At 49.5% G+C, this 24,584-nt stretch overlaps 2 protein-coding genes and 1 long non-coding RNA gene across 4 annotated transcripts in view; 1 reads left to right on the plus strand and 2 right to left on the minus strand.

Moving 5' to 3' along the window:
* LOC138842322 (uncharacterized) overlaps nucleotides 1-24,584 on the minus strand; it is a 75,248-nt gene that overhangs the window by 34,159 nt on the left and 16,505 nt on the right. The window contains exon 2 of the long non-coding RNA XR_011376713.1: nucleotides 10,505-10,716. This is a non-coding gene — a long non-coding RNA (uncharacterized lncRNA). The remainder of the gene's footprint in view (nucleotides 1-10,504; nucleotides 10,717-24,584) is intronic.
* On the minus strand, nucleotides 1,946-3,925 carry DEFB124 (defensin beta 124). Its single transcript, XM_030830982.2, has 2 exons — nucleotides 3,868-3,925; nucleotides 1,946-2,100 (listed from the first exon to the last, which is right to left on the minus strand). The coding sequence occupies exons 1-2, from the start codon at nucleotides 3,923-3,925 to the stop codon at nucleotides 1,946-1,948; spliced, it is 213 nt and encodes a 70-aa protein (XP_030686842.1).
* Nucleotides 6,528-15,107, plus strand: REM1 (RRAD and GEM like GTPase 1). Of its 2 annotated transcripts, none has more exons than XM_030830978.2 (5): nucleotides 6,528-6,638; nucleotides 7,499-8,081; nucleotides 9,104-9,192; nucleotides 13,076-13,277; nucleotides 14,550-15,107. In XM_030830978.2, exons 2-5 carry the CDS (start codon nucleotides 7,742-7,744, stop codon nucleotides 14,819-14,821), a joined length of 903 nt encoding a protein of 300 aa, XP_030686838.2. In that variant the 5' UTR covers nucleotides 6,528-6,638; nucleotides 7,499-7,741; the 3' UTR covers nucleotides 14,822-15,107. The 2 variants fall into 2 exon arrangements, with proteins under 2 accessions (XP_030686838.2, XP_030686840.2); XM_030830980.2 differs by having other exon boundaries at nucleotides 6,569-6,638; nucleotides 7,528-8,081.

Below are 24,584 nucleotides of genomic sequence, written 5' to 3' on the forward strand. Positions count from 1 at the left end.
CCAATTGTGGTGGCCGGGAATGAGGAGGTGCGATGGTCCAGTGCTGGCTGGCATCTGCTGGAGTCTGGGTAGTTTGAGTCTGTCACTGAGAACACCCACTGCTTCCAGCTAAGGTCAAGTCGCTGGTGAACTGGTCTTGGCATCCCTCAGACTCACTGAGGCCTAGTGGGACAGGAGACTGACACGTCACTTCATGTCAGCTCCCTGTGATTCTGTGGCCTTGTCTGGGGTTCTTATCCTCTTTCTAGGCTCTAAACATCAAGCCCACCTCGCCCCCAACACATTGGGTCCTAAAACAGGCCCACTGGCAATCAGTTCAATGTCTAGGCCACCCAGAAACTAAGGAAGGTACGGAGGCAGGACTGATATTCCGGTGGGATGCTTTGTTATTAAATAATGCAGTGCTTCCCTCCTGGTTGGTAGAAGGTGCTGCCCCAAGCCCTTAGGTGTCTCCTCCTCCACTCCAGCTGCTTCTGTCTGACCTAGGGATCCCCAGATCCCTCTCATATCAGAAACTAAGGAGTTAACACCTGGCACAGCAGGCAGCCTCCAAGACTGTGCTCCAGCCTCAGGCTCAGCATCCCTTCTGAGGTTAAGTACTTTGAAACTCACCACTCCTCTCTTAGCCTGGCCATGCAAGGTCCATTCTCCTATTCCAAGGCTACCCTGACCTTCTCCAAAAACTCTCAAAGGACAGTGGACAAGAGCCCTTCTGCCCTTGGCCTTCCCCTCAACTTATGCAATGTGCCTGCCCCTTTCCGGGCTCAGTCCCAGAGAGAAGGTGGGCAAACACCGAGGGCCTTCTCCAACTCCCTTTCTCCCAAGCTCAAGTTTACTATAGAGGCTAAAACAGCTGGATAATTTCTTTCCCAGCCTCCCTTTACAGCAGGAGTAGCCATGTGACACAGCTCTGGCCCATGAGAAGTAAGCAGAAGTCTGCTGAGGGGGATTCCAGGGTAAGTTTTTGCTTTCCTGGTGCAAGTGAGAAACTAGCCCATGCCAACCCTCCCCCACTTCCTGCTTTAAACAAGGACGTTAGGCCTGAGGTTTTGGTAGCCGTTTGTTACCCAAGAGGATCCCAGATGTTTGCCCTGAATCTGGAGGTAACATGGTTGCTGCCTACCTCCAGATTTCTTTTGATGTAAGAATCATAAGCCCCTACAAGTTGAGTTTCCTATTTTTTTCAGCCAAACACAATCCCGATACGGGGTAATTAGAATGCATGTCTGTCTACCCACTTCCCGGACTCTGCTCATGTTTTCTCCCTGCCTTGCTGTTCCCAGTTCCTTGGTCCTGGGAGAAACAGACTTTTCCTCTGTCACCCCTCCCTGCATATGTGAAAACTTCACTTTCATAAAATCCTCGTGGTCCTTCCTACCTGGATAGCCTCTTGAAATACTAACGTAGAGGATAAATGAACACAGAAAAATCCTTTCACTCTCAACAGGCCCTGCCTTTCAAGCGGAATGTACCATCTCATTCTGAATACCAGAGGCTTATTATTAACTCTATTATTACTAATTATTACCATTATTAAGTTATTACCATTATTAAGTTAATTATTACCATTATTAACTTGTTATCATTACTATTAACTCTATCTTTCTTTTTGCATTCCTTCTATAAACTCCTAATCTCCTGATATTATCATTATCCCCATTTTACGGATGAGGAGACTGGGAAGGCTTATGGAAGTAGAGTAATTTTTCCGGAGTTAGATAGAGTGAAAGTGATACAGGCTGAACCGGAACCATTTACAATGGTCATTAATGCCCACTCTCCTTGGATACCTCACTTCCCTCCATCAACCATCCCTCCATCCCTCCCACATTCTGGACCTCCCCCACCCCTCACCCCAGCCCCAGGGGTGGCGAGGCAATGACAAGAGGAGACAGCTGGCAGCTTGTGCTTTACTGGAGAGCAAGGATGTCAGCCCCAGAACCAGCTAAACATTTTCAGGCTTGGAGGCCAGAGGCATAAGTCCATAGGGGAGACAGCACAGGGAGGCATCCGGGCACAGGTGCACGTAGGTTTCGTACTTCGTGCAGTAAGGCCGGCAGGCCCCGTGGCCCTTCCAGCACCGTTTGAATTCACTTCTCCCTATGCAGGGGAAGACGCCGGGTCACAGAGCCATCCAGGGGTTGCAGGTTATATCACTGGTCACAGATTTAACAAGAGATCAAGGTCACAGATTAGACCACTGACCACAAGTTAGACTACAAGCTACCAATTAGCTCTGTAGTCATTTGTTAGATAGACTCTGGTCGTAGAGCAGCCCTCAGGTCATAAGTTAGGCCACAAAACAAGAGCTATGACCACAGGTCAAGGGTTAGACTAGAGGTAACAGGCTAGAACACTACTCATAAATAATACAATCAGTTATAATTTAGACCACAGATCTCAGTCGAGGTTAACCCACACATCATAATTTTAACCACTGGTTACAAATCAGAGATGAATTTCTCATTCAGCTTAACCCACACCCCAAGTACACTCTAAGCACTTTTCATAAAAACAGTATTCGATTATAGTTTGTCTTATTATAATCCCAGTATATGGGTTAAGGAAACCAAGGCACGGGAAGATTAACAAATTTGCCCAAGGTCACACAGCCATTAAAGGAGCAGAGCCAGCCTTCAAATCCAGGCCATCTGGCTCCAGAGCCCAGACTTGTAACCACTATTCAAACTGCATTGCACACATAGGGACCTGTTTAATGTTACGATTTAGTGAAGAAATTCCCAACCATGGGCCATGAAAAAGGTGAGGCTTTGGGTCAATATCCCCTCCAAGGGTCTTTGGTCATAGTATGGTGTGGGGCACCTCCTTCATTTATTAATTCAGCAAACATGGGGCACTGGGAGTATCACAGTGAACAAGGTGGCCATGGTCCATGCCCTCAAGGAGCTTCCACCTGACAGAGAAGGGGGTTAAAACCCAAGCAAATAAATACAGTAAGTAGAGTTGCGGTAAGTGCCCTGAAATAAGTGATCAGGGTGCTGTGATGCAATTAGGGCAGGTGTGGGAAGTGAGGAGAGAGGAGGACCACTTAGGCCTGTCACAGTGATATTTCTAGATATATGACCCAGCAACTCGGAAGAACTGGGACTGAGTAGGAGAGGGAGGGAAAAAGCTTCCCTGCCTCACCCTGGATTAAAAGAGATCCCAAGGGGCTTCCCTGGTGGCGCAGTGGTTGGGAGTCCGCCTGTCGATGCAGGGGACACGGGTTCGTGCCCCGGTCCGGGAGGATCCCACATGCCGCGGAGTGGCTGGGCCCGTGAGCCATGGCCGCTGAGCCTGTGCGTCCGGAGCCTGTGCTCCGCAGCGGGAGAGGCCACAACAGTGAGAGGCCCGCATACCGCAAAAAAAAAAAAAAAGTATCAGAGGTCTTTTTCAACCATCCCCATCAGCTCTTCCATCACTCCCCACATGCACCTGACACACTAGCGTCTTGTCTTGCTTTTATTCTTCATAGTACCAATACTTATTTCTAACATATTGTATGTTTATTTGGTTATTTTCTGTCTCTACTGACTAAAATATCAGCTCCATGAAAGCAAGAACCTTGTTTGCTTTCACTGCTTGATCCCCAGACATTGTAATAGTGCCTGGAACACAGTAAATGTCTTTATAATGAATATTTGTTGAGTGAATCCCATTTTAAAAATGAGGAACCAGAGGTATGGGCTGATTCAGCAACTCACTCTAAGCTGCCCAGCAAGTCAGTGGTGAGGCCAGAACTTAAACGCTGGTCTAGGCCTCCTCTGTCCCCCAGAAGCTGAGAACCTATCCTTCATTTCTACACATACACATATACACACGCACACACACGCACACACACACACACACATACACAGGTGATGTTACCTGGCGGCACATGAACCAGGACCAGGAAAGCCACAAAAAGCAGAAGCAGCTGTGTCATGGCCACAGGGCTCTAGAGCGGGGCAGGGGGCCACTGGGGAGAACACAAGAGAGGAGGAACCAAGCACACCGAGTCTTGCTGCCTATGGCCCAGCCTTTATTGGGCTGCAGATCAAGGCAGGAGTGTGGGCAGCAGGAGACCTAAGTGGGAGCCTGAGGCCCTGTGGCCCCAATGATAGAGTGGATCTCAGCCAGCTACGTGGGGAACTGATCAGCCATACCGTCTGGAGGTTGCTGAGCTCTGAATCTGGGGACAGAATGTCCTGAAGCAATGCTTGGGGTCAGAAACTGTACCTCTTCCCCACCTGAGAGGGTGGGGAAAGCCTTGGTTTCAGAGAGACCTGGTTCAATGCCAGCATCTCCCTCTAATCACTATGATACCTTGGACAAGGCACTTAGCCTCTCTGAGCTCCAGGTTGTCATGGAAATGATGACAAGCCTCCCTTGCAAGACTAAATACATGGAGGTTCCCTTCCCATGCCGAAGACACGGAACCGGAACTCACTGACGCGTTCAAACAAGCATGTACAGTTGACCCTTGAACAACACAGGGGTTAGGGGCGCCAACCCTCAACGGCAGTCAACAATCCGCCTATAACTTATAGTTGGCCCTCTGTATCTGCAGTTCTTCATATCCGAGGTCCTGCATCTGCAGATCCAACCAATCTCAGATCATGCAGTACTGCAGTATTTACTACTGAAAAAAATACTTAACTGGACCTGCGCACTTCAAACCTGTGTTGTTCAAGGGCCAACTGTATTTAGGCTTACTCAGAAAATGCGAAGAGTAATAATGCAAACCTCACAGAAAGTAATGGATACCTGGCTCACTTAGAGGATTAAAGGAAATAATACAATGGTTCTCAAAGTGTGGTACCCAGACTAGCAAGCAGCAGCAATACCTGGGGCTTGTTAGAAATGCAAATTCTCAAGCTCAATCCAAACCCACTGAATCAAAAGTTCTGGGGGTGGATCCCAGCAAGCTATGGTTTAACAAGCCCTCCAGGTGATTCCAATGCACCACTAAAGTTTGAGGCCACTGAGATAATATGGGTACAGAGCTTAGAACAGTGTCTGGTACACAGGCATCTGAGTTGCATCTTGGAAGATGAGTAGCGGGGAGGGTATTCAGGCAGAAGGAACAGAATGTGCCTGAAAGAGTAGGGTATTGGCTAGAGCAAGGAGTTTGTTGGAAGAGATTGGAAATGACCTTGTAGAGGACCAGAGCCAGAGCACAATGGGTCTTGAATGCCAAGTTCAGGCTTTTGTATTGTAGACAACTGTAAGTTTTGTAGCAAGGATGTAAACTGTTCAGATTTCAGTTTTGAATAGAGAAACTGAAACCCAAAGAAGGGAGGTGACTTGCCTAAGGCCATACAGCAATTGAGTTGTCTCACTCCCAGACAGTGCTGCACCGCTCACAGCCCATCTTGCAGGTGGCAAAGGAAAGCTTAGAGGGCCAAGCCACACAAGGAAACCAGGCGTGAGGGGGTTTAGCATCTGCCCAAAGACCTGCAGGGGCTGAGCTAGTCTACCAGGCTGCTGTGGGAGTTGCTCTGAGCTGGACACTTGGACCCCCTCAGCCATGACAATGAGCTCCACCCACAGGTACAGGCTGGTCGCCGTGGGGCCCACATACATGCCTGCCCCGGTCCATCATGACCTAAAAGGAAGCACCTTGCTCAAAGACCCATGGATGGCCAAAATCACAAGTTCCCTACAGCCAACTTCTCTTCTGTACCAAGTTCACAGTGTCTCTTTTCTCCTCCTACAGGCCTAGGAAGACTTGAGGGGGCGGGGGGGTGGGGGGGGGAGGGGGCGGTGGCAGGGGAAGCACAGACCGTGATAGAATGGGACAATAGGCAGAGACCTGAGTGCCAAGCCCAGGTAAGCCGCAGTTTGCTCATCCTCTTAGTGTGGTATCAGGATTAAATGAGCTAATAATCCAGGCAAAGTGCTCAACCATGCCAGGCACAGCACAGGAGTCCAGTAGGTATTCATCAAGTAGGGGACAGCCATTCTTCCAGGCACAGGACAGCCCTAGCTGCATAAGGGGCGCTTACCCTAGAATCTGCTGAAAGAATGAATGACCGCTGCCAAAACAAGACATTCAGAACCCGTCAGCGCAGACTTCCTGGGCTCCCTCCGCCCCTCAAGCCACTTCCCAAAATTAATTCTCAATCCGAAGCAGAGTTTCTCAAAGTGGGGTCTATGAACTCTGGGTCAGGCTCACTTAGACACTTGTTTAAAATGCAGATTCCCCACCCTCTCTGCCAGGACTGCTGAATCTGCCTCTCTTGCAGGGTGGGACCTGGAATCTGAAGAGTTAACAAGTTCCTCAAGCGGTTTTCGTGAAGGCTAAAGTTGGTGTGCCCCATTGCTGGAGTGGATAGATGCAGATGCAGAGGGGATCCAGGCTCAGGAATTCAGAACCCGTATCCTTCCCCTCTCTCGCCCCCCACCCCTGGCTAAGTACTTGAAGTGGCGGGTCAGCTGAGCTCTGCGAAAAGTCATTCAGCGGCCAAGGCCTTGGGGCGGAGACCCCGGGGCTGCCCTAATGGGGCGGGGCTGGACGGGGCGGGGTCGCGGCTCCTCCCCCGGCCCGGGCGTTGGGGCGGGACCGGCCTGAGGGGCAATGCTGCGAGGCAGTGGTACAGCCTGGTGCACCCGGCAGCTGTGGCGGCCGGGGACCCTGGACCCCTCCCCACACCGAGGTAAAGGCCCGCGCAGCCCGCCACCAACTTAGTCAAGTTGGTGCGGAGTTCGCCAGGCGCCCGTATGGGGCGACGGGGGGGGGGGGGGGGGCGGGGGGGTTCTGCGGCACAGGCAGGGAAGAGGGGGGCCTCGAACCCGCGTCCCGGAGTGAGGGCCCCCGGATCTCGGGCCCGGAGGGCTGTTCCCTGAGACAGGGAACCCTCCCGGGATCTGTGGACTCACACCCAGGACCCCCGGGCCGGGGAAGCTCGGACTCCGGGAATGGCATGCCCTCCTGGGCCCTGTAGGTCTCCTCTCCACCCGCCTCACCGCCGGGACCCCTTCCTGTCACCAAATCTGGGGTCCGGCTGCCTCGAAGCCCCCGCGCCCCCACAGCAGCTGGAGGCCGTAGTGCCAGCCGCTTCTGAATTTTTCACGGAGGGGGCGGGCCGGACACGCTGTTCCCATGGCACCGGGGCTCTCAGGTTTCAGCTGGAGGGAACCCCCAGACCCCCTAGCCTTTAGCAGGACCAAGCTGCCCGTCCTGCCTCTTCCTCAGCCCTCGTGGGATCGGGCAGCGGAAGTGAATCCCCCCGGGGCTCTCAACCCTCCTCCGTACCTCCCAACCCCGAACCGAACCGTGGGGAAGAGACCTGTGGGGAAGAAGAGAAGGGGGCAATTCGGGTGTCTTTCGTGAACGTGGGTCTCATGTTCTGAATGGCTGGGGCAGCTCTGTGTGCGTGCTTGTGTGGACATCCTATCTGGCTGCTGCCCCTCTGCCTATCTGTGTATCATGGGGGAGTGGGTTATCCTCAAGGCATAGGAAATGGCCTCTGGGTGTGCATGCATGTGTGTGTTCACACGCACTCACCCCTCCCAGCCTGACCCAGGTTCTCTCTGGGCCTGAAGCCAGAAAGCCCCCACAGGGAGGATCTGAGGCGCCTCCTCCTCCCATTTGAGCTCAAAGGAAGGAAGGACTGCTAGAAGGACTAGAAGGACGGCTCTGGAGGAAGCCGTCGCAGCAGCTCATCAGGACTCCATAGGAGAAGGGGCTCAAAGCACCTGGCTCACCACCCACTCCCCCTTCCTGCCGAAGGAAAGAAGGAAACCCCCCTTCCCAAGGATGACACTAAATACTCAGCAAGAGGCAAAGACCCCCCTGCGCCGCCGAGCCAGTACTCCACTGCCCCTGTCCACCCGGGGCCACCAGCCTGGCCTCCTGGGCACAGCACCTTCTACACAGTCCCAGCATCCCCGACTGGGCCAATCAGCCTCCCTCAACACCCCCACCCGGCAACCTTCATCTGCCCCCAGTGGTTGGTCCTCTGAATCCAGCGACTCTGAAGGCTCCTGGGAGGCCCTCTACCGTGTGGTACTGCTTGGAGATCCTGGCGTAGGGAAGACCAGCCTGGCCAACCTCTTTGCAGGAAAACAAGAGCGGGATCTCCATGAACAGCTGGGAGGTAGGGACCCTGTGGGCTGGGAAGGGATGCGGTCGATGGAGTGAAATCCCTGTTATCTGGGGCATAACGCTGCCAAGAACAGGTGTACAACTCATGCACTGCTCAACTCTGAGGGGCATCTTTCACACAGACTATGAAGTGATGATCACCCCCCGGAGTTGTGCAGGGCACAGCCTGCACTAAGATCCACAGGAGGGAAATTCCTTGAATAGTGAATGAGAATTGTGCTAATTTCTCACAGGTGTGTGATGCATTTTCATGTCATAAGGGAAGCGATTCTGAGTTCCACAAGTCCCAAGTAGAAAGAAATGGTGAACTTCTCCCAACTCTCAGACCCTGCCCCACAACCATCCATGCCCACCATGACCTGCAGCCGAACTAAGGTCCTACCCAAAATGGAGACTCCCAGACTCTTAAGTTGGGCCCTGGGTTCCTTTATTCCCAAGAGGTGCAGTGAGCTGAGAGGGCCTGGGGTCCCAGAATGATGGGGATCAGGGACCGGACAGAGGAAATGAAGATGAGTCCCTGCAGGACTGGCAGAGAGGACCCAGGGTGAGCGGGGGGGAGAGGGCAGGTTAAAGGCAGAGAGGAGGCAGGGACACTCTGACCACGCCCTTTCTCCAGCCCTGACTGCTCAGAGCGTGAACCCACATGTACACACGTACACCGGTATGTATGACAGATAGGGAGACAGAGTTCCAGAGAGGATAACGGGACCTGCCTGAACCATACACTAAGCCAGGGAGAACTCCCAGCCCAAATTTAACCCCACCGCCCCACACTCATTCAATCAACCAAACCAACAAAACCTTTCTCAGCACCTACTGTGTGCCAGGTACCATGCTGGCAGCTGGTGGGACAGGGGCTCCTCATGGTGTTTCTTGGCCTATCAGGAGAGACAGACATCTAACAAATATGGTGAGCACTTCAAGGAGAAGTGGAGGGGGCGGAAAGAGGGGTTAGCGAGGCCTGCATCCTCCCCAGGCCTGCATCTCCTCCCTGAAATCCGTGTCTTTCCTCAGTTGCAGAAGATGTGTACGAGAGGACCCTCACGGTGGACGGAGAGGATACCACACTGCTGGTCGTGGACACCTGGGAGGCTGAGAAACTGGTATGGCACAACAAGCAGGATCTGGGGGGAGGGATGCTGAGGCTAGTACCAGACTCCTGTCCCCTCTAGGACACTACAGAGCAGGGACAGGGCAGGGCCCATCCTCAGCACCTCCCCAAACCCGCAGCTCCTAAGCAGCCTTTCCAACCAAAGCCAGGAGGACCTCATGACCCTGACCCCCCTTTCTCACTCCATTCATCCTCTCCTCACAGCCATCCCAGGATGTGCTTCTCCCCCTGCAAATCTTCCCCTCATGAGCACCCTTATCCCATTCCACCCACCCACATTGTACAGAAAAAGGAACACCAGATTTAGCCTGAGGTTGAACCCCCTCTTCCTTTGTCTTACCAGTTGGCTTTGTGCACCTGACTTACCCGCTCTGAGCTTCAGTTTTCTCACCTAATAAATGGGTGGATCATTCCTGCCTTCCTTACCAGCTGGTTTTTTTAAACTTCTTACGCAGTTTCACTGAGATAAGCACAGTGTGGAGCATGCAAAAATGCTGAACGTGAGTGAAGAATTGTAAATAATGATAATTCTTATCGATCGTGACTTCGTAGCTAGTAAAAAGAGGACACCAAAGATGTCCTTCCCTAGCCCATTCCAAAGCAGGAAGAGAGCATTGGGCAGGGACATGTCCCCATTATGCTTTTCTTATCTTGCTTGAGTTTTCTTACCTTTGTTTATCTTGTTGAGTCTTTTTTCTTGCTATACAGGTAACACATGCTCATTGTAGAACTTTGAAGAAATGCAACTAAGCAAAAAGGATCTAAAAATCACCTGGGATCCCATCTCTCCAGGGGGTAGGCCCCTCCCCTAACACTCAGGGAGGCCCTGCCCACAGGGTGGGGCTTAGGAGGGCAGTGTTGGGTGATTGACAAGAATGGCTGACAGCTCCAGAGATAGGCCCAAATTTAGGGATGAAGGAGCTATGAGACCAATTCCTTTTAACTAGCATAAAAGGAAACCCAGGTCCAAATGAGCATCATAATAATGATGATGGTTCTCTAAGAGCAGCTGACATTTATGGAGCACCTTCTTCCTAAGTGTCAGCCCCTGTGCTAAACACTAGACATATATTTTGACATTCGGTCAAGACAAAAACTATACAATGAGTGTATTTCTGATTTCCATCCCACCAATGAGGAAATCAAAGCTCAGAGAGGTTATGTGTCCCAAGTTCTCAGATAGCAAGTGGGATTCAAACCCAGATTTATAATAGCCCAAAGCTTACACTCTCATGCACTAGGACCATCCCCACTGGGAGCATCACCTTCTGAACCTCCATCTGAGGTTCCACTCCTTCACTCACTTGTTTATTAAGAAACACTGGCTGGGGCTTCCCTGGTGGCGCAGTGGTTGAGAGTCCGCCTGCCGATGCAGGGGACGCAGGTTCGTGCCCCGGTCCGGAAAGATCCCACATGCCGCGGAGCGGCTGGGCCCGTGAGCCATGGCCGCTGAGCCTGCGCGTCCGGAGCCTGTGCTCCGCAACGGGAGAGGCCCCAACAGTGAGAGGCCCGTGTACTGCAAAAAGAAAAAAAAGAAACACTGGCTGGCTGGTCCCCACCTCAGCCAGGGTGAAGGGAGGGCACCATGACCAAACCCAGATATGCAAAGTCTGCCCGGGGGTCTGACGTCAGGTCCCTGCAGGCCCATCACACACAGCCAGCCTCAGGGCCAGCCTGAGGGCGGCAGCCTTGAGGGTCCCACATCCTAGGGCCAGCGGAAGGCCTTGGGGATCCAGTGGCCAGCTCACACCCAAGCTTTATTTTTAAAAAAAGAAAGGAAGGAAGAAGAAAGAAACACTGGCTGGATATTTATAATGGGCCAGGACACTGAAGACCCATCAGTGACTAAGGCAGACATGCCTCCTGGCCTCATGGAGCTCAGACTGGTGAAGGAGGGTCTACTTTTTGGATGCAGTTGAGAATCCTATGGGACAGAGTCCAGTGAATTAACAAGAGTGATCAGACTGGGAGTCCCATTTGGGAGACAGACTAGAAGGCAGGAATTGGAATTCTGTGCCCAGCTGGCTGGGTGGCCTTGAGAAAGTGTTCTCTTCTCTGGCCCTTGATTTCCCTACAGTTTCCCTGGCCAGTGTCTGTGAAGGCAGTTCCCAAAGAGGGTCCATACAGAGAGGGTCCATGTTGATGTCCGAGAGGCAAAATCTGACAGAACTGGGAGGGCCTTTGGTTCATCCAGTGGTACCCCAGCCTCGCTGACCATCAGGGTCACCTGAAGAGTATTAGAAATCAGATTCTCAAGTCTCACCCCAGACCTAATGAAATAGAACCTATAAAAGTGGTTAAGACTCGTGCTTCCAATGCAGGGGGTGCGGGTTCGATCCCTGGTCAGGGAACTAAGATCCCACATGCTGGGATCTTAGTGGGGTTCTGGAATCTGCATTTTTAATCACACCCCCAAGGGGTTCTTACCCACCAATCCATGTACCAACCAGCTTTTGTGATGCTGACACATAGCAAATCTTCCATAAATATTTGTGCAATGAATGAATGAATGGTCAAGACCCACCCTCTCATTCTACAAATGAGAAAACAGACTCCGAGGGAGGAAGGAACCTGTCCATAGTCACAGCTAAGAACCCAGAATAAGAACCCACATCTGTCTGACTCAGTTCAGGGTTATTTGGCCCCGGGGAAGGATCAGTACAGCTGTTCAGAACTTACCCCTTTTGACAATGATGTTGACCATGGATCTGATGCTTTCCTATTTATCTACCTTATTTGGTTATCAGAAAACTTTTCTGGCTTCTTTTCCGCTCACAAACAATACTTCCACCACGCTCGGCATTTCCCACTCCTGCCCACTCTCTTCCCCACTACTCAGCCGCTCATTCTTTCTAACCCCACTCACCAGTCCACTGTGAAGCCCTCCCACACTCTGCCCAGTTGAGTTCTTCTGGTCTACCCCCGCCCCAAGCCCCATGGGTCCTCCAGCCACTTGCATATGGCTCTCTTTTTTTTGGCTGAGCTGCACAGCATGTGGGATCTTAGTTCCCTGACCAGGGATCGAACCCGCACCCCCTGCATTGGAAGCACGAGTCTTAACCACTGGACCTCCAGGGACGTCCCTGCATATGCCTCTCTTAATGGTACTTATCACACCGCATTATATCTCTCCATTTTCATAGCATCCCTTCCTAATCATGAGCTTTTGGAGGGCAGGTACTGTGTCTCCTTAAACACTTAGAAACACTTAGAAAGCCATTACCTAGGTGGTTCAGTCTCGGAGTGCTGTCCCTGACAAAAGAGCGTCATCCAAAACAATATCAAAATTACTCCAGTTCTTTCCTTTCCTTGTCAAACATCTTGAATGGACTCCACTTCTTAAAATGACCCTTGCCTCTCCTACCCCCTTCCCTTACACGCCACAGTTGCTCCTTCAACTCTCTCTTCAAGAGTATCCAGAAAAAAACCTCCCCTGGAAGACAGCCTCCTGTCCCCACTTCTCTCCCTTCCTTTTTTTTTCTTAACTCTGGACTGCAAAAAGCCAAAAGGACTGTCTGGCAAGACCAAACCCTCCTCAAACCAGACAAAGGCGCTGAAAAGGCAAAGCCAGAACTCTCCTTAGCAGAACCCAATAAATCTTTTGTCTCCAGTGCCCGGCCTACAGAAGGAACCAATGAATGAGAGAATGGAGTGAGGTAGTGTCATTAGCCCAATTTTTCAAGCAGAGAAACTGTGACTCAGAGAAGATCGGTGGTCTTCCAGGGTGACACAGGGAAATATGGCAGAATTTGTCCCCCAACCTGTCCAAAGTATCAACCTCAGCCCCATCCCACCCATAGACCATCCCAGCCCCTCCTTTCTCAGCCAGGGCCTAGGTACCGTCTGAGGATGGGCCTGGGTTCCCTCCCCTACAGGATGAAAGCTGGAGCCAGGAGTCGTGCCTGCAGGTGGGCAGCGCCTACGTTATCGTGTACTCCATCGCAGACAGGGGCAGCTTCGAGAGTGCCTCTGAGCTCCGCATTCAGCTGCGGCGCACATATCAGGCAGACCACGTGCCCATCATCCTGGTGGGCAACAAGGCGGACCTGGCACGCTGCCGGGAAGTCTCCGTGGAAGGTGAGCCCTCCACTCCACCCTCCTCCTCCACCTTTCTCTTAGCCCCGTTGTCACTGCGTCTCCTCCAGTGCTCCTCGATCTCAGTGACTCGTGCCCCACCACCCCCACCCCGGCCACCTCCATCCTGCATCTACTTGCCTAAGCCTGAAAGCTAGAAACCATTCTTGGCTTGCGTCCTCTCTCATTCCCTCAGACCAGTCCCCAGACCTTGTCAGTCCACCTCCCTTAACCCCACATTCCCTTCCTGTCCCCATGCCCAGAGCCTCTGCCCCATCCTGGCATCTCCACTTTAGCCTGGGCCAACCCCGGTACTTCTCTATCCCCACTCAATCGGTTCTCCTCACCAGCTGCCAGAGTTTTCCCGAACCAGAGCTGACCTTGTCACTTCTTTGCCTAAAAATTCCCCTATGTGCCCCAATGCCCTTAGTCTGAGACACTTTATTCACCAGGCATGATAGGCTCAGTTCCTGTAAGCTTTCCAAGGGCTTACATCTGAGACCTGAAAAAGACAATTATTGACTCCAAAATACAGTGAGAAAATGATAAATTCAGATTTCACAGAGCTTTGCGTACAAAACATAATATTGTGTCAGCCAGCAACTGCAAACCAAAATGCTTAAAGTTATACTTAAATTGTATTTAAAGTGGGATGGGGAATATTTTAATACAATTGGTGTATCAGGTGGGACCCATAACTATCTAAAAATGGCCCTACTCACAGGGCGAAATCTAAAAAATATGGAAACTGAGACCCAGAGTGGGGAGGCCAGTTCTACAGGGTCACCAGCCACTGAGGACTAGAACCCAGGCCCCTGCATCCAGCCCAGTGGCATCCTGGAGACGGAAGACCATATGCTTTATGAGCAGACGTCCCAAACTTCTGCAACATGATCCCCAGGAGATTTTGTTGAATCGCTAGTTCCCAGGCCTCACCTACCGAATCAGAATATCTGCGGGTGGGCTCAGCGACCTGCATTTTAACATGCTCCCCCAGACAATTCTGATGAACAGATTAGACCCCTTCCCTGGCAGTCAAGACCCTTCCGTGGGACCTCCCGGTCTTCCCAGCCTCATTCTGCTATCAGTATCGATCACTAACCTGTGAACTAACTCCTCAAAGCCAGATTTATCCCTGAGTCCCCTGGCACGCAGCACGAGGTATGGGGAAAGGAAAAATCGTGCTTCCGGTTGAGATTGAACACACCTCCTGCTACCTTTATCTCCTTTTTCCGGTTGTGGCTCCGCCCTGGCTCACTGACCCCGCCCCATCAGAGGGCCGCGCCTGCGCTGTGGTGTTCGACTGCAAATTCATCGAGACGTCAGCCACGCTGCAGCACAACGTGGCGGAGCTCTTCGAAGGCGTAGTGCGCCAACTGCGCTTGCGCCGCAGGAACTGCGCAGGCCGGGAGCCACCGGCCCCCCGACGACGGGCAAGCCTAGGCCAGCGGGCTCGACACTTCCTGGCACGCTTAACTGCCCGCAGCACCCGCCGCCGGGCACTCAAGGCCCGCTCCAAGTCCTGCCACAACCTGGCCGTGCTCTGAGGCCACCCACCCACTCTCTGGGTGGGGGGCACTGGGGTGCATTCTAGCCTCCACCAGGGCCACGGAGAGGCAGAGTCTCTGTGGCTTGCAGTCTACATCGTGGGCCTTGGCCGTCCACTCCCTCAACGTACAGAGCATCTCCCCAGCCGCAACTTCACGGACCTCTCTGCCCTGGGCAAGTGATGGACAGACCATGGGGCCAAAGCCTAAATTGGGGTTTTCATGCAGTGCGTGTCTTTTTGTAAAAAGTCTTCCTTGTCCTTGGGCTCTGGCCAACCCTCAGAAATTCCCCCACAATAAACTAGACCAGAAGGATGTCCTGTCTGAGCGCCCAGATCTCTTCTTTTGGGCTCTTCCAGGCGTCTCCACCTCCCGCTTTTCCATCTACACGGGCTGCAGACTGGGTTGGCCTGCTGACTTGGGTGTCAGGGTTAGTCAGTAAAATCACTGGACCAATTATGCATTCAGGCCCTTCTCTGAACCACTGGGCACAGCCCCTGCCCCACGACTTGGAGGGAGACACAGTGCAGCACAAGCAACCACAGTTTAGTGTGATGACCTCCTATTCTCTCATTAACTCGTTTTTTTAGATTATAAATTCACAAAATATTCTCTGAAAAAAAAATCTTCGCCCTCATCCTAGCAATATAATAGCTGGTGTTTGTTGGGAGCTGACTGGGTACTAAGCTGTCACAACTATTAATCTTCACGACCCATGTTTAACTAGTTAGAAAACAGAGGCATAGAACAGTGAAGGCTTGTGCTCCAGATCACACAGCAGCTATAAGTGAAGTTGCCAGGATTCCAGCCCAGGCTTGTGAGGCTAGAGTCTGTGGCCAGCTTATCCACAGTCCTCTTGGAGAATGTGACAAAAAACTATAGACTCCCAGGGAAATGGACTTTCAAACACAATTTTGCACACAATTGAAAGGGGGCAGGTGGACTCCATGAAACTCAATCCATTAATCCCCGGGATGGACCCCCGATTTAGTCCGACTCATTCCGTTTTCTAACTTTGGAAATTGAAGCCCAGAGAGGGGAAGTGAGCACCCCAGAGTCGCCCAGCCAGTAAGGGTAAGGACCAGACCTCAGGGCCCAGCCTCCTCCTATGTCTGTGTGGGAAGTAGGAGGTAGTGAGGCACCATGGCTGGGGATGGGCCTTGGGGGTCAGGTCAGGAGTTTCCAGCATAAGGGGAAGTGGTGTCACTACTTTGAGAGGAGAACATGATGCAAACAGTTTGGACCATTGTGTCCCTGATGCCTGACACCCCTGCCCCCAGCCAGCTGCCTGCCCAGATGCCTCAGCCCCCCACGTCGGCCACGTCCCCAGCTGTGACCCCCCAATCTTGCCAGCAGGGCACTGATGGTACTTACTTTCCTATCCCAACTCCAGCCCGGGGAAGGGAAAAGGAGGAGGGTCTTCCCCCACCCTAAGCTGTCTCTGGAGGCCTGTGGTCATGGGGGGAGGGGCTATAGTTGTGGAAAGTTGGCAGAGGCAGCCGGCAGCAGCCCGGGAGAGTGGAAAAAATGATATCAAACCCAGAAAAATGCAGGCCGGATGGAGGGCCCAAGCCGGCCCTGGGAGGTGAGAGGGAGGGAGGGAGGAGGCCCCACAGGCTGAGAAAGGAAGAGGGCCAGGGAGAGAGCGCAGGAGCTGGTTTGGAAAAACCTGAGGACAATCAGCGTGATTCCTTCCTTTCTTCATCCGCAAATATTAACTGAGGGCCTACTAAGTGCAGGGCACAGTGCCTGGTTCTAGGGACATAGTGGTGAAGAAGGAGTAGGGTGTTGCTCCCTGGAGCTCACAGTCTGGTGGGGAAAACAGACTAGAAAACACGTATATGATTAAAATAATTACAAACTGACAGGGTGCTAAAAAGCAGGGTGGTCATGAAAATAATCCTCTTAATTCACAGATGGGGAAATTGAGGGCCAGAAAGGGAGTACCCAAAGCTACTCAGATTGTGGAGGAAATCATTGAGACCAGGACTGGGGGAAGGCAGAGGAGGGAAGAAAGAAAGAAATAGTGCAGACTAGATGCAGGGGTGAGTATGCAGCCAACACAGCGAGACAGCACAGTGGTGGAGGGCATGGGCCCTAAACCAGGGGGTCAGTATTCAACCCCTGCTCTCCTCCATCTCTCTGTGCCTTAGTTTCCCCATCTATAAAATGGGATTCATGACAATTCCCTCCCTCAGGATTGATGTGAGGATTAAATGACTTAAGATGTGTCAAGTACTTATAACAGTTTCTGTGTCTAGGAAGATTCAGGAGATGCTGGTTCCTGCTATCATATCTTAAAACATTAGGGAAACCAGAGTTTGTTTAGGGTAAGATATTTTGAGACCGTGAAGACTCGCTTGGGAGTATTTGCCCTATTAAGACACTGGAGGACTTTAGGAAACTCTCTTCCCTTCTTGGGCCTCAGTTTTCCCATCTGTAACATAAAGGGATTGAATCTGAGCTTGTAGCATATACTCATGTACTCACACGTTTGCTGTCTGCCTCCCCCACAGGAATGAGAGGTCCGCAAGGGCAAAACCCTTGGTGCTGCTCTCTCCTCAACACCTGCCTCAGTACCTGGCTCATCATAGGGGATCACTAAATATTTGTGGAATGGATGAATTAACCAATCTGTTAAAGGGCCCTTCCAAACCTGATCTCTCTGATTCTAGGAGCCTGTAAATAAGGCATGGCTGGGAAAGCATGTAAGAAAACCACAATATTCCTCCCAGGGACATGGCCTATTATAGTTTAGAAAGTTCTTTCTCAGACATAAAAACAAACCAAAAAAAAAACCCAAAAAAAAGCAAAAAGCTAACTTTGTTTTAGCTCTTTCTATGTGGTAGGCCCCATGCTCCATGCTTGGTACACATCTTCTCATTTCATCATCACCATCTGCTTAATAGGTACCATTTAACAGATAACAGATGAGCACACTGAGGCTAAGAGAACACAAGAAATTTGTCCAAGGCCACACAGCAAGAAAGTGTAGTCAGGATTCACACCCAGATCGGCTGTCAAGAGGCAGGTAGGAACTGCCATCTTCATTGTACAGTTGGGGAAACTGAGGCCCAGAGAAAGAAGAATCTCCCAAGGTCATGTAATAACAACAGCAAACAGTTCCGTCACTCTTACCATGTATCAGGTGCGGTGTTAAGTGCTTTTCGCATATTAAATCCTCAAAACTTCTCATATTATCACCATGCCAGTTTTCAGATGGAGAAACTATAGCAGATACCCGGCCAAGGTTGCACAATTAGCAAATAGCCAGGATTCGAACCAGGGAAGTCTAGTCCCAGGGTGTGAAAGGCTCAACTATATCGCACCGTCCGACGGTACAGCAAGTCCGGCGCAGGCTGGTGTCTGCCCAGCACCCTGCTGCCGGGGCTGGGGGCAGGGTGGAGAACAAAAGCACATTGAGAATAAACTCAGCCGCCAGCTGCGACTTTCCACCTTGAAGGGAGGGCACTGTTATGGAAAAAGTGATAAAGCTCTGGAAAGAGGAATGTCTCCCCAGGGGCCCCAAGTCTCCTCAGAGTTTCCCCCCTCCTTTTGCTTTGGGGGAAGGCCACAAACTGTGCTGTCCTGATCCAGACGAGATGAAGGCCACCTGGATCCCAGCACACCCCAGCCTGGCTACTCAAATACCGAGGATCACTGGCCCTGACGGAAAGTTCCAATTTCTCAGCCAAGGGCACGAAGCTTCCACTCGGGGACCCCCAAGGAATCAGGTTCAGGCTGGAACTCCCTTGTCCTTGGATGGTGAGAAATTCACATCTCCCAGGCACAGCTCAGTCCTTCCTTTACTCAGCAAACTTTGATAAGGGTATGTGCTCTGAAGGAAGGTAAGGAGGGTAGAGAGAGTCACAGCTGGCTGCTTTGTAAAACAAAATGTTTTTAAAGATTAAGAATCTCTAAGCTCTGCCATGACCATGTGACCTTAGGCAAATCAAAATATACGGAGTGAAGGGGTTAGGGTAGAATTCTTTATGCGACTGTCTCAAGAATATTTGAATATTCTAGTTCAACAGCATGAAAAAATATACAAGTTCAGTTTCAATTTCGGCGCCGTCTCCTTCCGTTCAGTTCAGGGTTTAGTTAAAAATAATATTAATGATGGGATGGGAGCTCTGGGTTCAACAGTGTGTGTTGTTTTCCTAGTTCCGTCTGATTCAAGTTCAAGGCTAAGATGGATCGCTGTTCCAGTTTCTGTGCCGCATAGCAAACCACCCAAAGCTTAGTGGCATAAAAACAATCATTTTATTATACTCATAGATTTTGTGAGTCAGGAATTTGGGCAAGGCGAAGTGGGTACTGCTCTTCTCTGGGACCTCAGCTGGGAAATTCACAAAGCCTGGAGCGACTGGAATCATCTCACATGTCGTCTGGAGGTTGATTCCAGCAGTAAAGTGGAGTCTCACCTACAACGTGGACTCTCTAGGTGTCCTGGTGCTTTTGTTTCCTATTGCTGCCGTAACAAATTACCACAAACTTAACGGCTTAAAACAGCAAATTTATTATCTTATAGTTCTGTCAAATAGAAGTCCAACTTGGGTCCCACTGGGCTAAAACCAAGGTGTCTGCAGGGCTGCATTCCTTTCTAGAGGCTCTAGAGAAGCTTTTGCTTCCTCGCCTTTCTCAGCTGCTAGAAGCCGCTTTCCTTGGCGCTCGCTCCATCTTCAAAGCCAACAATGTCGAGCCAAGTCCATCTCATGCTGCCATCTCTCTGGTTCTCTCTCTTCTGCCTCGCTCTTCCACCTTTGTGATTAGCAACAGCATAACCTTCCTGTTTTACAGTCAGCAGATTAGCAGCCTGGAATTCCATCTGTGACCTTAATTCTCCTTTGCCGTGTAACATAACATATTCACAGGTTCCAGGACTTCCCTGGTGGCCCAGTGGGTAAGACTCCATGCTCCCAATGCAGGGGACCCAGGTTCGATCCTTGGTCGGGGAACTAGATCCCGCATGCATGCTGTAGCTAGGAGTTTGAATGCCACAACTAAGTAGTCCATGTGCCACAACTAAGACCTGGCACAGCCAAAATAAATAAGTAAATAAATATTTTTTTAAAAAAACATATTCACAGGTTCCAGAGACTAACATGTGGACATCTGGGGGAGCCAACCCATGGCAGAATAAGGTGGAGGCTGAAGGAAGGCTGTGGCTGGGTCTTTACTCTCCTCCAACACACAAACTCAGTCTTGTTCTAATGAGTACAGAGAGAAGGCCCTAAGGTAAAGGGGTTCCTTCCTAGTGGGATGTCGGGGGCACTGGGACACTGTCCCCAGGGTCTGACCTTGCCTCCCTTCCTCAAACCCATGCCTCTCTCCAGGATCACCAGTTTCTTCAAGCCTGCACTGGGCAAATCTCCACCCACCTTTCAGAAAACACTACTCCTTACCGACAGATATAGGTCTTGCCTCAGAATTATCCCCCACCCCTAGCAGTAATCTTCAGAAGTCTGAGTTATTGGGGCTGGATTAAGACTCCAGGTGCCCCAGCAGGGCAGTCAAGGGTGTTCTTAGCTCTTCTAGTCTTACAGAAGAGTCCAGAGTAAGTGTGACCACTCCAAACTCAGTCCTCTTCAAGGTCTGCCCACCTGTGTGAATAAGTTTGCATGCCTTTCCACACAGTCAGTTGTCTGTGAATCTTACATGCATGCGTGCACGTATGCACATGTGCACTTTGAATCCAAAACCTAAGCCAGGGGTCACAAATGCAGATGCTCACAGAATCAGGTAATATAAATCAATGACGTAGACTAGGTGACAAACATTAGGGAGCATCAAGGTCTGTGGCAAACTGGAAGTCCTTTCCTACCTAAAAGGAATGACAGAACTAAGCTGCCTATTACTCCTGTTAGGAAATTTCATTTTTTCTAAGATATTTCATTTTTTGAAATGAAAAATATTTTTCAGATATTTCATTTTTTCTAAGAAAAGCAGCAAGCCAGATATTTATGTGCAGTATCCCAATTCCTAAATCACTATTGCTAATTCCAATTTTTTTAAGCCCTGGACAGGAGAAGCAAAACATGTCCCCCAGCCAGGTTCTGACCAGAGGCTGACAGTTTGTAACCTCTGGCCTAAACCCAAATAGTGAGAAAGAAATGTATTCTCAGCCATTCCCCAGCCTGCAGGGTCACCTCATACCATGTAGTTAGGACTTAATTATAAAGAACGATTTGTTCTTTTTGTTCAGCTCCTCCCAATCTCCTTTCCCAGAGTGCCTCTTCAGGCCTATTGGGATTCCAAAGGTGCCCAATGCCAAGTGGTACATATTTTTAATTGAACTTTGAATTACATAAATAATACATTTTAATTATAAGGATAAATCAGAAAAACAGAAAACATATGGTAAAAGTAAAAATGCATTTATCTGTTAAGCTGCCCTCAACTACGCATGAGAGAAACCCTTATAAGGATATTTTCTAACAGAATGTCCAGAAGTAGACAATTCTAAGGTTGATTCATCAGCCTTAAAATGTCAGGACACTGGGTCTGCATCTCCATAATTCTCTAGGCATTTCCTTCATGGTTGCAACATGGCTACAACAACTCCAAGCATCACATCCTCACACCAGTATTACAAGCAAGAATGGGAGGGGAAAGGTCAGAAAGAGGTTTTCTTTTTATCGAGGAGGAAGTTATTCTCCCAGCAGTTTCCTTTCATATCTCACTGGCCAGACTGAGTCTCATGGCCACCTCTAGCTGCAAGGGAGGCTGAGAAAGCAACTAACAGGCAAAAAGGAATGAGATCGCCACATTTGGCTTGGGCCAATAATGGTTCATCCCTTTGCCGCTCTTTTGTGAGCAACAGAGAAGTGGGTAAGGGTTGTTGGATAGCAATTTTAGTATTTTCCACAGAACTCCTTTCATTTCCCCGCCATCCCACTCCTCTCCCCAGAAGTACCCACCATTAGCAGTTTGGAGTGTATCCTTCCCGATTTTTCAGCACACTTAGATATATATTGTAGCAGACATTTGGCCATCTTTGTTTTCTTCCGTACTGTCAGAGTCACAATTTTGCTCTGTTGTTCTCATTTTCATGGGATCAAGAATAAATCCTGGGAATTCCCTGGTGGTCCAGTGGTTAAGATTCTATTGTCTCACTGCCAAGGGCCCAGGTTCAATCCCTGATATGGCAACTAACATCCCACAAGCCCCACAGTGCAGACAAACAAACAAATAAATAAATAAAATAAAGACGGACTTACAAACCAGCTATGACCAATGAAATGCGAGGGAAGGTTGGCTGGAGGGCTCTAGAAAAAAGTTTCTTTGCTTTTGAAAAAGAGATGAAAAACAAGCAAACAAACAAACAAAAAAAGAGCTGCAGCAGAAGGGGAGTCCCTTATCTTCTGGTAATTGAAATATATGAACGAGTTGCCTGGAACTGCAGCCACCATCTGGCAATTATGATGGGATCTAGTCAGAAGATGGCAAAGCTGAAAGATGGGAAGTCCCTGAGTCCTTGGTGATGAAGTCCAGCCACCGAATTAGCCAACCCTGAAGCTGCCCCACCTCTGGGCTTGTTATGTAAGATAATAATATGTCTTCAATGTTGAAGCAAGTTACCTTGGGGTTTCTGTGCCAAAGTCAAAATCGTCCATCTGGTACACATACATAGGTTTCTTCGCTTTTTTTTCACATAAATGGGGTCATAGTTATATGTGTTCAGTTGCACAGTTGCTACAAGGGACTGAAAAGTTGCAAGGGATGAAATCCAAACTAGCAGTGATGGAAACAAAATAGAAGTATTTGTCTCCCTCATGCAAAAGAAGTCCAGAAGCGGGCAGTCCAAGGCAGGCATGGCATTCCACAGTGCAGGGACCCTGGCTCCTTCTATCTTGTGGTTCCACCATCTTCAATCCACTGTGCTGCCCAAGCTGCAGTAGTCACATCCACATTTCAGCCAGCAGGAAGTAGTTAGGAGCTCAAAAAAAAGCAAAGCCTCTCAGACGATGTACATATCACCTCTGCTTACATCTCATTGGCAGAGCTTAGTCACATCACCACCCTTAATTGCAAAGGAGTCTAGAATACTTTATTCTGAATAGCCATGTGCCAGCTCAAAATCAGGGATTCTAGGGCTTCCCTGGTGGCGCAGTGGTTGAGAGTCCGCCTGCCGATGCAGGAGACACGGGTTCATGCCCCGGTCCGCGAGGATCCCACGTGCCGCAGAGCGGCTGGGCCCGTGAGCCATGGCCGCTGAGCCTGCGCGTCCGGAGCCTGTGCTCCGCGACGGGAGAGGACACAGCAGTGAGAGGCCCGCGTATTGAAAAGAAAAAAAAAAAAAAAAAAATCAGGGATTCTATGTTTGAAGGAAAGGTAGAAGAGCAGCAAGGGGCAGCAAGCAATTGCTGCCTCGATACTGGACATATCATGTATAATTTGCTTTTTTCACTTTATTTCTCCTGGCTTTCTATCCATGCCAGTACACATAAATCTACCTTATTATTTGTTCTTCTTTTTCTAGCTTCTTAAGATAGAAACTTAGATCAAGTATTTGAGACCTTTCTTCTTTTATAATACAAGCATGTAAAGCTGTATTAGAAAAAAAAGCTATATAATTTATATCAAGCTATAAATTTTCCTCCAAGCACTGCTCGAGATGCATCCCACAAATTTTGGTATGTTGTGTTTTCATTATCATTCAGTTTAAAATATTTTCCAAATTCCCCTGTGATTTCTTCTTCCCATAGATTATTCAGAAATATATTGTTTAATTTCCAAATATTTGAGGGGTTCCTATAGGTGCTTTTTGTTATTGATTTCTAATTTAATCCAACTGCAAATTTGAGAGTGGTTTTGTATATAGGGTCTATCGTAATCCATGTTCCATGTACACTTGAAAATAATCTGCATTCTGCCATTGTTTGGTGTAGTCTTCTAAAAATGTCAATTAGGCCTAGGTGATTGAAAATGCTGTTAGAGAAAAACATAGGCAGAACACTCTATGACATAAATCGCAGCAAGATCCTTTTTGACCCACCTCCTAGGGGATGGAAATAAAAACAAAAATAAACAAATGGGGCCTACTTTTGCACAGCAAAGGAAAACATAAACAAGATGAAAAGACAACCCTCAGAATGGCAGAAAATATTTGCAAATGAAGCAACTGACAAAGGATTAATCTCCAAAATTTACAAGCAGCTCATGCAGCTCACAATTCAAAAAACAAACAACCCAATCCAAAAATGGGCAGAAGACCTAAAAAGACATTTCTCCAAAGAAGATATACAGATTGCCAACAAACACATGAAAGGATGCTCAACATCACTAATCATTAGAGAAATACAGATCAAAACTACAATGAGGTATCACCTCACACCAGTCAGAATGGCCATCATCAAAATATCTACAAACAATAAATACTGGAGAGGGTGTGGAGAAAAGGGAACCCTCTTGCACTGTTGGTGGGAATGTAAATTGGTACAGCCACTATGGAGAATGTATGGAGGTTCCTTAAAAAACTAAAAATAGAACTACCATGCGACCCAGCAATCCCACAACTGGGCATATACCCTGAGAAAACCATAATTCAAAAAGAGTCATGTACCATAATGTTCACTGCAGCACTATTTACAACAGTCAGGACATGGAAGCAACCTAAGTGTCCATCGACAGATGAATGGATAAAGATGTGGCACATATATACAATAGAATATTACTCAGCCATAAAAAGAAATGAAATTGAGTTATTTGTAGTGAGGTGGATGGACCTAGAGTCTGTCATACAGAGTGAAGTAAGTCAGAA

This window comes from Globicephala melas, chromosome 15 (assembly GCF_963455315.2).
Source record: "Globicephala melas chromosome 15, mGloMel1.2, whole genome shotgun sequence".
Classification (NCBI taxonomy): Eukaryota; Metazoa; Chordata; class Mammalia; order Artiodactyla; family Delphinidae; genus Globicephala; species Globicephala melas.

What these genes read in the sequence shown, in the direction of transcription:
- DEFB124 (XM_030830982.2), bottom strand. Translation starts at nt 3,925, where the DNA reads ATGACACAGCTGCTTCTGCTTTTTGTGGCTTTCCTGGTCCTGGTTCAT. An exon ending in CCTGGTTCATGTGCCGCCAG is followed by an intron (nt 2,101 to 3,867) that starts GTAACATCACCT and finishes TCCCCTGCATAG; the next exon opens with GGAGAAGTGAATTCAAACGG.
- REM1 (XM_030830978.2), top strand. Translation starts at nt 7,742, where the DNA reads ATGACACTAAATACTCAGCAAGAGGCAAAGACCCCCCTGCGCCGCCGA. An exon ending in TCTCCATGAACAGCTGGGAG is followed by an intron (nt 8,082 to 9,103) that starts GTAGGGACCCTG and finishes GTCTTTCCTCAG; the next exon opens with TTGCAGAAGATGTGTACGAG. An exon ending in CCGGGAAGTCTCCGTGGAAG is followed by an intron (nt 13,278 to 14,549) that starts GTGAGCCCTCCA and finishes CCGCCCCATCAG; the next exon opens with AGGGCCGCGCCTGCGCTGTG.